Source organism: Orycteropus afer, unplaced genomic scaffold, assembly GCF_000298275.1.
Source record: "Orycteropus afer afer isolate SDZICR_OR568_19922 unplaced genomic scaffold, OryAfe1.0 scaffold00431, whole genome shotgun sequence".
Lineage (NCBI taxonomy): Eukaryota > Metazoa > Chordata > Mammalia > Tubulidentata > Orycteropodidae > Orycteropus > Orycteropus afer.
Genome location: NW_006922018.1, coordinates 244,621 through 259,553, shown reverse-complemented (window position 1 = coordinate 259,553; position 14,933 = coordinate 244,621). Strand labels below are relative to the sequence as shown.

Sequence of the window (14,933 nt, the reverse complement as noted above, 5' to 3'; positions counted from 1 at the left end):
TGGGTTTCCAAGCCAGTATCACTACAGAAGTAGATTGCCCAACCTTCCTTCTGAGGAGTGGCTGGTGGGTTTGAACCACCAGCCTTCTGGGTAGCAGTCAAGTGCCTTAGGCACTATGCTACCAGAGCTCCTATATATTTATATATATATGAATATATGTTGTTGTTGTTATTTGCCCTTGAGTCAGACCTGACTCATAGCGACCCCTCCTTGGGTTTCTGAGGCAGTATCACTACAGAAGTAGATTGCCCAACCTTTCTTCCAAGAAATATATATAAATATATACATATAACACACACATAAATACATATATATATACACAGACACACACATATATATACTTTTCTTTTTTTTTTTTACTTTTATTGTGATGAAAACATACACTAAGACATTCACCAACATAACAACTTCTACATTTACAGCTCAGGGACATTGATGACATTTTTCATATTGTCCCACCATTATTGCTATCCTTTTCCAAAATATTCCACTGCCTAGCATAAGCTCAGTGCCCTGCAAACAAAAGCTTTCCCTTTCCCCTTCTTTCTTACTCCTAATAACTGCTAATAACCTTTAGTGTATATGTGTGTGTGTGAATTTTTTTAATTGTGATTTGGGTGAACGTTTACAGAGCAAATTCACTTTCCATACAACAGTTCACATACACTTTGTCTCATGACATTAACTACAGTTTACCACAATGCAACAGCTCCCCTCCCACTTCCTCACCATAGTTACCTCTTTCTTCCATGCACTTCTGCCCCCTGAGCTGTCTCCCTATGCATACACAGCCCTTCTTTTCTCCCATGGTTGTTCTCTCCAAGGAGAGAACATTTACTTACCTAGTGTAAATGTTCACCTCATATGCCTGTCTTTTGTTTGTCTGGAAGCCATAGGAATGGTTCAGTTCCAGACCTGAAGAGCAGCCAGGGGCCATAGTCTCAGTGGTTCCATCAGACTCTTTCAGACCAGCAAACCGGGTCCCTTTTTTTTTTCCCAAATGATTTTGAGTTTTGTTCCACGTTGCTCTCCCACTCTATGCAGGATCCTCCTACATAGACTCCCCTCTGAGTGGTTGACAGTGGTAGCCAGGCATCATCTAGTTCTTCGGGTCTCATAGTCATATAGGCTGAGGATCACATGGTATACCAGTCGCTTGGACTAATTGTTTCCATGAATATTTGGTTTTCTTCATTCTTTGCTCTGTATGAGGAGAGATCCATTATCGCATCTGGATGGCTGCTTGCAAGCTTTTAAGATCCCTGTTGCTACTTGCCAAAGTAGGACGTGGAACAATATTTTGTGTAATAAGTTATGCCAGTTGAACTTGATGTCCCCTGCGACTATGGTCCCGAGCCCACAGATCCGACTACTCACTCCATCTGGGTAGCTGGCTCTGGCCAAGAAGTGACTACAACCTTGTCCCTTGTTAGCTCTACTATATATGTATCTATATATTTTTATTTTATTTTATTTTATTTAAAGTAGGAAATTTCTCTCCCCCCACCATCACTGGTAACCAACAAAGAATGTTTCCTTGACTTTTTACAATAGTAGACTAATACATTTGTCCTTCTGTGATTGACTTATTTCACTCGGCAGAATGTCCTCCAAGTTCATCCACATTATGAGGTGTTTTACAGATTCTGCATTTAGTGTTGTATTCCCTTGTACGTATGTAACACGGTTTGATCATCCATTCCTCTGTTGATGGGCACTTAGGTTGTTTCCACGTCTTTGGCGGCATGAATAGTGGTGTGATGAACATGGGTATGCATATATCTGTTTGTGTCCTGGCTCTCACTTCTTTAGGATATATACCTAGTAATGGAATTGCTGGATTAAATGATACTTCTGTTTCCAACTTTTTAACCTGGATGCTTTTATTTCTTTCCTTGCATAATTGCTCTGGCTAGGACCTGTAGTATAATACTGAATAGAAATGGTAAAAGTAGACATTCTGGTCTTGTTCCTGATCTTAGGCAGATGGCATTCAGTCTTTTACCTTTGAGTATGTTAGCTGATTGGTTTTCATAGATTCCTACCCTTTATTAGGTTGAGAAATTTTTTTCATAAAAGAATGTTAGTTTGTCAAATGATTTTTCTGTCCCCGATAACTTTATGCATGAGGTAGCAAGTCATATTTTCCCTGTCCTTATATGTATGAGCAGCTACAGGTACTAGGTATGTGTGTTTCTCTCTGTTACCTTTCACACAGACTTCCTGCTCTGACTCTTATCAGCCTGGCAGTTCCATTGTACCTGCGGTGCTTTGGTTGGGGTACAGCTTGTGGTTGGTATCCCAAGGAAGTCTCTTTCTCCTGCCTTCACTCTGGCCCCACTTGCCTGCGGTGCCAGCCTTCTGTAGAACTGAGATATGGAAAGTGTAGGTCATGAACTCTCTAGTGTCTTCTAAGACAACAAGAGCATTGTCTGTTTTCTTTGAAAATGCCAATTCTCCTGGTACACATGCTTGAAAGACAGCTGCTCTCCTAACTGCTCTGACCTCATTGTGCACGTATAAAGACACTATTTTGTGGGGCCTGGCACAGCAGACAAAGAGACAAAGAACCAGCTGACATCTCCCAGCCTCAGGGATTGTCAGGCTGGCTTGTCACCCACTGCCTGCTGCATCTTTGGTAATGTGCACATTTGGCTCCTCTGAAGCTGCCTCACAATTCTTTCCAGTTACAGTTGCCTCTGCTTGGATTTTCAGTAGAGGAGCTTTTTGAGAAATCACTTCCCAGGCCTCCTATTAGCAGCTGCTTGCTGGCTGGATAATCACTCAGATGGGAAGGACTCCCTGGCCTTTTTGTAGCCATAATTAATTCCAGTCAAATAAATTTATTTCTAGTGTTCAGTTCTGTATAAGACAATTGTGTGGGAGCCACCAGGTTACCAAGTAAAGGTATGTGTTGTTTAACATCCACAATACATTCTGTGAAATAGGATGTTACGATATTTGGATATTGTGCAAATACCATATTAAAACCTTATAAGAGCACGCTTCTTGTTGTCCTTATCACCACTGTTGCTGGAGCTGCTGGCAGAGGTGGAAGAATGGGCGATGGCAGCAGTGGTGGCTGAGAGTTACGATGACAGCAGAATGAGAGATAGTAGGCGAGGAGGAAGCAAATTGCATCCCCTCCTGCCTATTGTTCTGCCTGCCTGAGCACCAGGAGCAGGCTGGGTCCTGCAGCTGCCGCTGCTGCTATTCTCCTACCTGCCAGACAAAGCCTGAGAGCCCATGCTCAAAGCCATGTGCTCTGCCTCAGCTGGCTGTATCCCACTGATGCATCAGTGCTGCAACAGTCTGCATTTGAGGACTTTAAAACTATTAGAGGGAAATAGTAAACAAAAGAGAGTTAATTTTCCCTTTTTTATAAATAAATAAAAATAAAAACCAAACTCACTGCCACCGAGTCGATTCCAACTAATAGCAACCCCCACTGGGTTTCTGAGGCGGTGAATCTTTATGGACATATATATAGTCAGATGTTGCCCGAACAGACATTAGGCAGTGCATACCTGTAGTCCCATAAACAATACGTCCTGTAATTCCTCACAACAGAAGGTCTGTCACACTGTGCTCCCCGCCCAGGTCATTTTAATAACCACTTCTAACATATTGGTCCCTCTTGTCAGTGTCATTATAGGAGGCTTATTCCCTAATGAATTTATTTAACCTCAAGAGTCTAGACCTGGAATGTATTTTGAACAAATAATCTTGCTAAAAATTAAATCAGAGCATATCACTCATGTGAACAACACCTACCAAATTGTTTTCCTTTCCACTCAGACTGAAAGGCTTCACCCTTGTTGCCCCTCTGTCTGAAATGCATGATCCAGTCTCTGCATGGCTCCCTCCCCACCACTGTCATGTCTTGTTGTAAATAGTTCCTTTACAGTGAGGCTTCCTTGACCACCTTATTTAAATCACAAATAACCTCCACACATACACCCCCATACAGACACATACACGCGCACTCTATACTCTTGGCCCTTCTTCCCTCCTTTGTTTTCCCCTCTGGAAAGAAGGATCCATGATGGCAGAGATTGTTTTGTTCATGACTCGATTCTCAGTTCCTGACTCATAATTATCATGCAGTATATATTTGCTGAACGAATGAACATTATGTATATTCTACAAATGGGTAATGCAAAGGCTAAGAAATCATGATTTGCCCCACAGTACACAACTAGTCAAACAAGGATGGAGCAGACATTGGAACACTTCCTTGTCCCAGAAACTCCCTCTGCAAATAACTGTTGTTGTAGGACACCTCAAGCCTCCTGTGGGAAGCTTCTCCAAATGGGAGCTTTCCGTTCTAAGTCTCTACATCCTTTCTGTCCTTGGAGCCCACCAGAAAGTCAAAACTGTTGTGTAGGGAGGAAGCTGTTGAGTGTATGTAATAGTTATCATCTGGTCTGGTGTGGCCTAAAGATGGCAGAAGGTGCCTCTGAGGAGCATCCTACCTTCTGACTCTGTCCTGGGGCCAGTGTCCATGTTGGGTTGAACTTCACCTAGCAGGTGGCAATGTTGTGAGCCCTGCCATCTTTCTTAATTCTGCTGTTTTGTTTTGTTTTGTTTTTACCACAGGCTTAGATCTTCCTTTACTATGACCTCACAGCAGTGTAGTTTCCCCTTTTCCTTCCTTTGGCCTGTTCATGAACGTAATTGTGGTCTAGAGGATTTTTCATTTTAAGAATAACTTTTTTAAGGGAATAAAAATCTCAGTGAAGGTCATATGGATTTGTTTTCATTTCCACTTCTAAACTTTCTTCTCAATCATTTTAATGGAAAAGCAAAAAATGATACCAACTCCAACTTGACTTACAGATTTTCCTTGCTCTACCTCAGATCTTCAGAAATGGAGTTTTTTTGTGGCTTTTTAGGATAAAATGGACAGGAGTCAGAAGAGGGAACTTCTCAACTTCTTCCTGCCATCAGCTTTCTCCTCATTTTTTTTCCCAGGTTGTGTCTACACTGCTAATAAACATAATCCCAAAAGACCACATCCCACTGAACTTATCAGGAAAGGCAAAAATCAGTGCGAAAGCCTGGGTGAAGGAATGTCCTCGACCTGTTCCAGGCTTTAACCCTGACTCCATGTGTGAATCCCAGGTATGGCCACCAGGTTTTATGGGTTTGAGGCATCCAGTCTTTGGTTTAGACACACTGATTTGAAACAGAGACAGAGAAATGGAAGTATACCCACCAAAGCAGGAGTCATGCCTGAGAAGAGAAGAAGTTGTATCTGAGTTGATGTTGGCTGTTGCTTTTGGAAGGGGTCAGAGTTAGTCTCTAGCATTGACTGTTGGTACAAAAATCACAACCTGTTTGAGAAGACCTGTCTAGCTAAAGGCCTCTGAACTGAATTCTGCAAAGCATAGAACTGCAGAGCTTATGTTTCTCCTCAAAAACCCTTGAGTGACTCAAAATAATCAAACTGCTGTGAGCTTCCCTACCCCCTCAGCTCCATGCCTTAGGAATGAGGCCTCAAGTAGACATCCTGGAGCAATAAATCCTGTGCACAACGCTGAACCAGGAGAGCAAGGCTGTGGCAGTAAAGATTTCCAAGGCCTTTGGCTATTCTTGGCGGGAGACTAGGCTCGACCCACAGTATCCCTCAGTCCTTAGCTCATAACATGCTCTGTAACAGAGTCTTAATGGATAGTCTGTTCAGAACTGGTGCTTCCATTTTTCTTTCCCTTTATAGATCTTAAGCTTAATGCGTGCTGCATTATACAGATGGAAACCTTTCCATTTTAATTAACTTATAATGCTTTAGCCTGACTTTGTGGAAGTACAAATTCAGGCCTCAGAGGGTATTAGAAAAGTTCTGTTATTCTTAATCCCAGAGTGCAAGGGAGGACTGAGGCCAAGGACATGGTTATGAAGTTTAGACTCTAGATCTTCTCATTTCCAGTGACAAGGTCTTTGCCAAGGCTTCTTGACTTAGAGACAATATATGGGAAAGAGGGAATTAGGGGATATATGGATAGACCAAAGTGTGTGTGTGTGTGTGTGTGTGTGTGTGTGTGTTGAGTCCCTGAAGAAAAGATTAAAAACCATTGGTCTGTATACACTCACTCCTTAATTTATGTATTTATTTTAAAAGTTTCCTTTTAACCTGCTCCTTTCTATCAAGGATTTGAGATTATAGTGAAGGGACACACACAGCAAGATTAATAAGACCCTGAGTAGAAGAGAAGGGGTGGCACCTGTAAGAGACATCGCCTCCATTCCAGCTTTGGTGGCCCTTCCCTTTGCAGGTGATCATCAGGGCAGGGGAGCTGCTCTGTGGAGTGCTGGACAAGGCGCACTATGGGAGCTCCGCCTATGGCCTGGTCCACTGCTGCTATGAGATGTATGGGGGTGAGACCAGTGGCAAGGTTCTCACCTGCCTGGCCCGCCTCTTCACCACCTACTTGCAGCTCTACAGAGGCTTCACCTTGGGTAAGTGCCTGGGAAGCTGGCCACCAGGCTCTCTCTCTAGCTCTGCTAGCAGCCTCCAGAGTAATAGCCAGTCTTCTTCTATCAAGGCCATCCTTACTTGGCCACCAGTGACGTCTCATAGCCTCTCCACCCTCCATGCTTTCTACCCTCTCTCATCCCACAGCCAGCATTTCTTCACCTTCAGCAGCACAGTAACCTGTCCGTCCTATCCCTATTCTGTTCTTTTCTTGGCCCCACATCTTTATAGTTTTCTGTCCCTGAGACTGATTTCCCTTACTCACACATACCTCCACATTCTCTCCTACAAGTGCCCTTCCAGAATTCTCTGAGCCCTGCCTCTCCACGAAAGTCTTCTCTCTTGTCAGAACTACCCATACCTTCTCAAAGCAACAGGAACATCAGTGCTTTTGGAAACACTGTTGGGGTGAACCTAAGAGAGGAAGAGGAACAAACTACCTGGTTTCCTTCCTGGAAATGAGAGCACACTGTTTTAAGAAATTGGGTTTTGTAAAGCTCTGTACGCTGAGTAGAACTGAGATTAGATCTGCCGAAGCACTTGGCCTCTGGCTGAGCTTATTTAGATTTCCACATGTGCTCAGGGGTCTGAGCACTTCTTTTACAGGTCTCTGTGAGGAGTAAGTGAAATGCTGTATGTTGACCACATATCACAGTGCATGTAGAAATTGTGCTGTAGATGATACTGTTAATGGTGGAACTGAGCCTCTTTGTGCTTCGTGGGACTTCATTTGCATGCAGAGCTGCTGGGAATTCCACTGTGGGACCTGGGGGCATGCCACAATTAGAATTTGTTCATTAGCCTGCACTGGAGGCTGCTGGTACATTCTGTTCAGTTTTTTAATTGTATAATATATGTTAATTATAGCAAAATCAAAATAAATACAGACATGAAGAAAAGTTAAAATCACTCAGCATCCAACTGCAAGAGATAACCTAGTATCGAATTGATGTACGTCTTTCTGAACTTCACCATTTAACAAAAAATATCCTGCGCTATATAGATTTGTAATCTGCTTTTCCCCCCATTTCCAGATATATTCACAAGTGTCCTTTTGAGTCAGTTTATATATATTTATATCCTCGTGTCTAGTGGCTACAGATTATTCCAATTGTGTGGAGATACTATATTTAACCAGTTCCTGTTGTTAAATATTTAGATTGTCTCCAGGTTTTACCTTTATTGCTGGGATGGACACCTTGGAACAGTATTTTGGCTTGAATTGGTTTTACCAGGAAAGAATTACCAATTAGTAGTCTATTTGGGGGAGCTCTGGTAGCATAGTGGCTAAGACACTTGCCTGCTAACCAGATGGCTGGCGGTTCAAACCCACCAGCCACTCCTCGGAAGGAAGGTTGGGCAATCCTACTTCCGTAGTGATACTGCCTCGGAAACCCAAGGAGGGGTCGCTATGGGTCGGGGCCGACTTGACGGCACATAACAACAACAACAACAACAGTCTATTTGGGGGGTGAAACTAACCTTTGCTTATTCTGGTTCTGGTAACTGGCCTGAACTGCTGATGGAGGCATCTGTGTCCAGGATCAAGTTGGAAATTAGACTAGGGGCCTTCTCAGAGTAACTGAAAAAAGTGATACGTGATGACTGTTGATTAAGAAGATCACACTTAATAAAATGTAAAACAATTCAGAAGGTCATTAAGAATAAGCACAAGCATTTCTGATACTAGAAAAAGTTTGAAGAGTTTTACAAACAAAAAGAAAAGGAACTCTCCTTCCCCTGCCTCCCCCCAAATCGTAATGAGGAACAGACTCAATAAACAAGCTATGATGGCAGCTGGGCTTAGCACATGGTATAAGGAGAACTGGGACACCTGAGCACAAAGACTCCAGATGCTAAAGAACTGGGCTCTAGAGGGGGGAAGCAAGGCCAGTCTGGGCACAGGCTCAAAGGGACAGGCCAGCCAGACGTGTTCCCTTCACTGCAGTCCTTCAGTCCAGGGAGGGTCAATGAGGGGACAATCAAGATGGCCTAGATCTGACCCCATTGAAGGCCCAGATTAATGGTTATGGCTTCCTCACAGAAGAAGTATTTCTTTAGAAGCCCAACTTCTAGAACATTGCATTGGGAATTCCAGCTATTTTAGCCCCAGACTTTGAACAGTGCAGCCTTTGTTTTCCTTCTGCTCAGATCGTGGCTGAGGGATTTTTGAGTCCAAGGAGCTCTGGTGGCATAGTGCCTAAACCATGTGACTGCTAACCAGAAGGCTAGAGGTTCAGACTCACCAGCCACTCCTCGGAAGGAAGATTGGGCCATCTACTTTTGTAGTGATACTGCCTTGGAAACCCAAGGAAGGGTCACTATGAGTCGGATCCAACTCAACGACAGTGAGTAGAGGGAGCACTCAGATACAGGCAGAGAACAGTTACTTAAAAGTTGAAGTGGAAAGACTTACTGCTGAAGTTGAGGAATTCTCCAGACCTTTGGATCCAGAGGTCAGAATTAACTCAAGTGACCAAGACTTTTATTCTTATGAGGAGTTGCAGAGGAGCTTACTGTGTTGGTCCCTGTCACAACCACTGGGGTGTGACTGTGGTCCTTGTGGCAAGTGACGTCTGGGAACCAAAATCAGGATGTTGTCTCTGCCTCTTCCCCTAAACACAGCTTTTCATCAAAAGCTTCTTCTTCACCTCCAGGATAGAAGTATTATAACTGAGGGGGAAGAACACAAGTTTGGGACTCAGACCTTGAGCTTACTTACCACATATATGGCTTTGAACAAGTAACGCCATTTTAAGCCTTAGTTTTGTTGTTTGTAAAATGGAAATTATAATGCTTGGCCTCTAGTGAGTACTTAAGAGATGATGGCACAAAAGATGGTTAAAAAAAAAAAAAAAATCACTGCTATATAGTCAGTTCGACTCATAGAGACCCCTCCATGGGTTTCTGAGGTGCTATCTCTACAGAAGTAGATTGCCCAATCTTCCTTCTAAGGATTGGCTGGTGGGTTTGAACCGCCAGCCTTCTGGTTAGCAGTCACATGCCTTAGGCACTATGCCACCAGAGCTCCCACAAAAGATGGTGGCAATTAATAATGTTAACATCATCGTTAGTGTTCAGGTACTTCCTATGTGTGCGACCCACCACTCTATATCTCTGGCCTCACTGAGTTTATTTACAGCCTGGTGAGATGTCAGGCCTGGCCCCATCTGAAAAGACTGTATATTGTTCTGTTGTTGGGTGAAATGCTCTGTAGATGTCTATATGGTCAAGTCAGTGGATTGTATTGTTTAGTTCTGCGTTTTTGTTGAATTTTTTTCCAGTTGTTCTATCTTTGATTAAAAGTAGTGTATTAAAGTCTCCTGCTATTACTGTGGAGTCATCTGTTTGTCTTTTCAATTCTGTTAAAAGCTGATTTATGTATTTTGGGACTCTTTAATTGGGTGTGTAGATATTAATTATAGTTATGTCTTTATTCAATTGATCCTTTAATCACGTAATGTCTTTCCTTGTCTCTTGCGGTGGTTGTTGTCTTAAAGTCAATTTTATCAGAAATTAATATTGCCACTCCTGCTCTTTTTTGATTCGCGTTTGCTTGATACATTTTTTCCAACCTTTGATTTTTAGTCTGTTTTTCTCTTTGTCGGTCAGGTGTGTCTCTTGTAGACAGCATATTGATGGGTTATTTTCTTAAACAATCTGCAACTCTCCATCTCTCGAGTGGTGCATTTAATGCATTTATATTCCCTGTAGTTATCAACAAGTATGAATTTGTTGCTGTCATTTTGTTATGTATTTTTTTGTGGTGTTGTTGATTTCTTTGTTCCATATAGTTTTCCATGCTGAGCTCATTTTGTTTATGAATTGTGTTATCACTTCCTTTGTTGCTATTGTTTTAGTATTTGTTAAATATTTGTGTGTGTCCTCTTTTTTATTGTGATGTGAAGATTTATCATTGTTCTTTGAGGTTGTCCTGTGATTAATAATTTTCTCCCCGAGTTTGGAACAGTCCATTCTGTCTTGCAATTCTCTTGACTTACTCTCCATTTAGAAGTTCTGTAACTACACTGTTTTTTCTCTCTTTGTGTTTCATGGTTGTCCTCATTTGCCTATTGCTGTTTCTGGTTCCCTGTTTTCAATCTTGTAAGCTTATTTCACTTTGGATATTTCTCTTAGTAGGTTGGTTTCTGGGTTATGTCATCATGTGTGTTAATGGTCAGTAGTTGTTTGCCACTGTTGGTTGTCTGTCCAAAGGACTCCCTTTAGCATCTCTTGTGAGGTTTGTCTGACAAACATATTTGAGGGACAATTTTGCTGAGTATATAATTCTGGGTTGGAAGTTTTTTTCTCTTGGGGTTTTATATATACCATCCCATTGCCTTCTTGCCTGCACGGTTTCTGCTGAGAAATCAGAGCATAGTCTTTTTGGTTGTCCTTTGTAGGTAACTTTTTGTTTTTCCCATGCTTCTTTCAAGAATTTTTCTTTGTCTTTGGTTTTGATGAATTTGATTGTGATATGTCTTGGTGATTTTCTTTTGCAGTCTGTCCTGTTTTTGGTTTGTTGGACTTCTTCAATGGTATGTTCTTATCTTTCATCATATCAGGGAAATTCTCTTTCAACAAATCTTGGGCAATTTTCTCTGTAGTTTTATTTGTCTCTTCCTGTTTTGAAATTCCAATTACACATAGGTTTTTCCTCTTGATGGTATCCTACATGAGTTTTAGGCTTTCTTCATTTTCTTTAGCTTTTTTGTCTTACCAAATTAGTATTGAGGTATTTATCTTCAATCTCATTAATTCTGTCTTCCATTGATTTGATTCTGTTCCTCTGCCCATTCAATGTGTTATCTATTTCTGAAAATTTAGTATTAATCTTCTGGATTTCTGTCTGTAAATTTTGTATCATTTCTAATTTTTCATTTATTTTGCCATTTTGTTCTTGTATTGTCTTCCCAGATTGTCCTAGGGTTTTGTCTGTGTTTTCCTCAATTTTGTCAGTGTTTTCCTTGATCTGTCTCAATACATGGAAAGTACCTAAATAAAAATCTTTTGAATTCCTTACCAGCGGGTTCTAATGCTATTGCTTCCTCAAGGATGTTTTCTGGGTCTGTATCCTGTCCCTTGTTTCTACTACTTTATCTTGCTTCTTTGTGTGGGCTGTGATGGTCTGTTGTCTCTGAGACATTGTGACATTGTCATATTTAATTGGTGATTGTATGTTGATGTGATTTGCCCACGATTTTTTTTCTTTGTTTTGTTTTGATATATCTGAGTAAGCAGGTTACTGTGCTCCTCTATTCACTAGTTGGTAGCACTTACACATTGGTGTGTGTGATAGAGAATAAGCGTGGGTGCACAGATCTCTGTTAGCTGTTTGTTAAGAGCAGTTAAGGGTGAGTCAGGCTTATATTGGCTTTTGTCAATTGTTGGCCAGTTGGTGCAGAAGCAAGTGATGGTCCTCACTTAGTAGGTGGGGCTGCAGGAGGTGCAGGTATGGTTGGGTTGTTGCTGTCTCCCACTCAGTTAGACAAAAACAACTGTAAAAAAAAAAAAAAAAAAACCAAAAAAATAAAAACGAGGGCAAAAACACACACCGTAGGAACAATTGCCAAAAAGAAAAAGGAAAGGCAATGAGTGAAAAGAAATATTTAAAGAAATGCTTTTAAAAAGCAAAAAAAATATAAATAGGAAAAGATGAAAAAAAAAATAATAATAACAATATCTGGGGAGGAGGGAATAAGAGAAAAGAGCTAGAGTAAAAATAATTTTTTAAAAAAAACACTGCCATCAAGTCAGTTCCTACTCATAGCGACCCCTCCTTGGGTTTCTGAGGCAATATCTATACAGGAGTAGATTGCCCAGTCTTCCTTCTGAGGTGTGGCTGGTGGGTTTGAACCACCAGCCTTTTGGTTAGCAGTCAAGTGCCATAGATACTATGCCACCAGAGCACAAATGCAATAGGAAAAACAAGGGTTGGGAAAAGCCAGAAGAAAGAAAAAAAATGGGAACCAAGAAAAGGGAAGAGGAAAAAAACCCAAAACTAGAATCTGGGAAGGAAGAAAGAAAGAATAAAAATAAAAAGGAAGGAAAAAAAAGAAAAGCAAAGATCAGGGATGTGTGGGAGGGGGACAAGGCACCCAGGCTCCATCAGAGCACACAGACTGGGATGGAATTCCTGCTAGTCCAGAAGGTGGGTGGAGGTGAGGAATGGCTGCATCTCTGTTCACAAAGAGGGTGTTAGGGTATAAGAGTAACAAGGGGGATATCGCACCTTTTCAGTTGTTAGCCTCCAGTGTGGCTGCCTGTACTGTCCTTGAGAAGTGAAGCCTATTCTTTGGTTGCTGGGATGCAAATGCTGCCACTGTAAATATCCAAAATGACTACCACCACTTGTAAATATTCAAAATGGCTGCACTCTCTGGATAGCCAAAAGTCCACAGCTCAGTTTGTCTCCCTCTTTGCTGTTTCCCATTTTAGTGTCAGCCACCAGTGCAATTGTCCATGCAGCCCTTGTTGAATAGGGCCAGTTTTTAGGTTACTGGCCCAGGTCCTAACACTGCTTGTAAATTTAAACTGGCCACACTGTCACAATAGCTGACAGTCCACACTTCCGTTTGTCTCCTTGTTCACTGTTTTCATTCAGGTTCTTCTAGTAATTGGTATTTAATCCACTCTGTATCCTTCCTTTCAAAGCTCAGGGCTCCAGGATTATCTTCTGTATCAGTGTCAGTTGGTTTCTCTTTGCTGAAGAGGGTCTGTACAGGTAGCTTGTCTGTCTATTCTGCCATCTTACTGGAAGTCCCAGGTCTTGTCCAATCTGAGCTTGTCTGTTTCATGTCACAGACGTAGAAGACATTTTGGTTAAGCCAAAGGCGGATGTCAAGAGACACAGGATCATCCAGGAGTCTACCTACTGTGGGCCTCGGGTAAGGAGGACCGCGGATGCTCTGGCCTGCTGTAGAGAGGTTGTATCTCTTAAGGAATAGAACACATACCCTCACCACTTGGCTGCAGCCTCTGATCTGTTTCTTTTCTCACTCTAGGCTGTCAAGGCTGCATTAAACCTGCCAGAAGCTGCATCATGTGATGAAATCCGAGAAAAATGGCAGGATGCCCATCTAGGCAAAGACCAGAGGGATTTTAACATGATTGATCTGAAGTTCAAGGAGGAAGTGAACCATTACAGCAATGAGATTAACAAGGTTAGCCCAGCAATGCCTGTGTTCATTACCACCATTTTGAACACTGGTTTTTAAAAAAATTACATTTGATTCTCACCCAGGGCCCTTTGGAGCAATTTGTGTGGGTGATTAACAGCTGTCTGGGTTAGATGTGAAGTGGGACGGGTAGAATCCATCATTTTGTGGGGAAGTACCTAGAGCTTTGTTCCCCACACCCACTCTGGGAAGGTCTTCAATTAATAATACTGAGAGAGAATGCTTCAATCTGTGTTTCTTTTAGCATTTATTTTTATTATTATTTGGGGTGACAGCACAAAAGAGGCTGAAGAAAGAAAATCATTCCTTAGGGCCATTGCAAGGGGAACAAGCAGAATGACGAAACAGAACCACCACTGCTGCTTATAGCAGCGGAGCCCAAGGCTGAAGACCAGGCTCCCTGGGTTCAGATCCCGGCTTTGCTGTGTGCTTGCTTGATGTATGAACTCAAGCAAGTGATTTAACTAGTCAGTGCCTCAGTTTCCTCACCCATAATTAAGAATGTGAGTACCACCTATTTCATAGGGCTGCTGACAGGATATAAAAAGAAACAACCTCATGTATTACAGGGTAGCACTGTGTTCCGTAAGGTTTTCATGGTGTGACCTTTTTGAAGCAGATTGCAGGCTTTTCTGAGGCTCCTCTGGGTGGTTTGAATCACCAACTTGTGGTTCGTAGCCACCCAGGAGCTCCTGCTGCAAAAATGAAGAAGCCAATGTACTTAATGGTCTTGGCACAGAGTGAATGCTGTGAAAGTTCTCCAAAACCCTAGCTTTTCCAGCAGGTGAATCTCTGTCAGTTGAGATGCAAGCAAGAATCCCTGCATACTCTGAGACCACACAGCCTCATTCTCTCTGCCTTCCTGCCCCAGAGCTAGGGCTCCCAGTCCTCAGCTTGAAAGAGCTAGCCTGGCTCTCAGCCTGCCTCCTAGGCCTTGAGGCTCAACCTTTGGGAGAAAGGAAGAGGCCAAGCCAACTCCACAAAAGTCAAAGTTTGTCCATGGTGTCTCTGACTGCCTTTCAGCACCCTTTGGGCTGCCAAGAAGACAAACCTATCATTAGTACAAGTTTATTCTTTGAGAAATTTTGTTCAGAAGAGCCTTTCCGGCACCACCTAGAGAACCAGGAGGCTCAGCTTCTGTGGCTGACAGGAGTCCTAGGGAGTAGGGGAGTTGTCTTCAAAAGAATCTTAGAATTGCTTCCTGTCTCTCTAGCTCCCCTCTCCCTGCCATCTCTTCTGTTCAGGGCTCTCCTGTCCTCTATGTTGGGCTGACTATCTGC

At 42.3% G+C, this 14,933-nt stretch overlaps 1 protein-coding gene across 1 annotated transcript in view; it reads left to right on the top strand.

Moving 5' to 3' along the window:
- POLR1A (RNA polymerase I subunit A) overlaps positions 1 to 14,933 on the top strand; it is a 91,987-nt gene that overhangs the window by 51,500 nt on the left and 25,554 nt on the right. The window contains exons 14-17 of the mRNA XM_007954102.1: positions 4,975 to 5,124; positions 6,276 to 6,459; positions 13,280 to 13,362; positions 13,480 to 13,638. Coding sequence (XP_007952293.1) covers positions 4,975 to 5,124; positions 6,276 to 6,459; positions 13,280 to 13,362; positions 13,480 to 13,638 — 576 coding nt within the window. The remainder of the gene's footprint in view (positions 1 to 4,974; positions 5,125 to 6,275; positions 6,460 to 13,279; positions 13,363 to 13,479; positions 13,639 to 14,933) is intronic.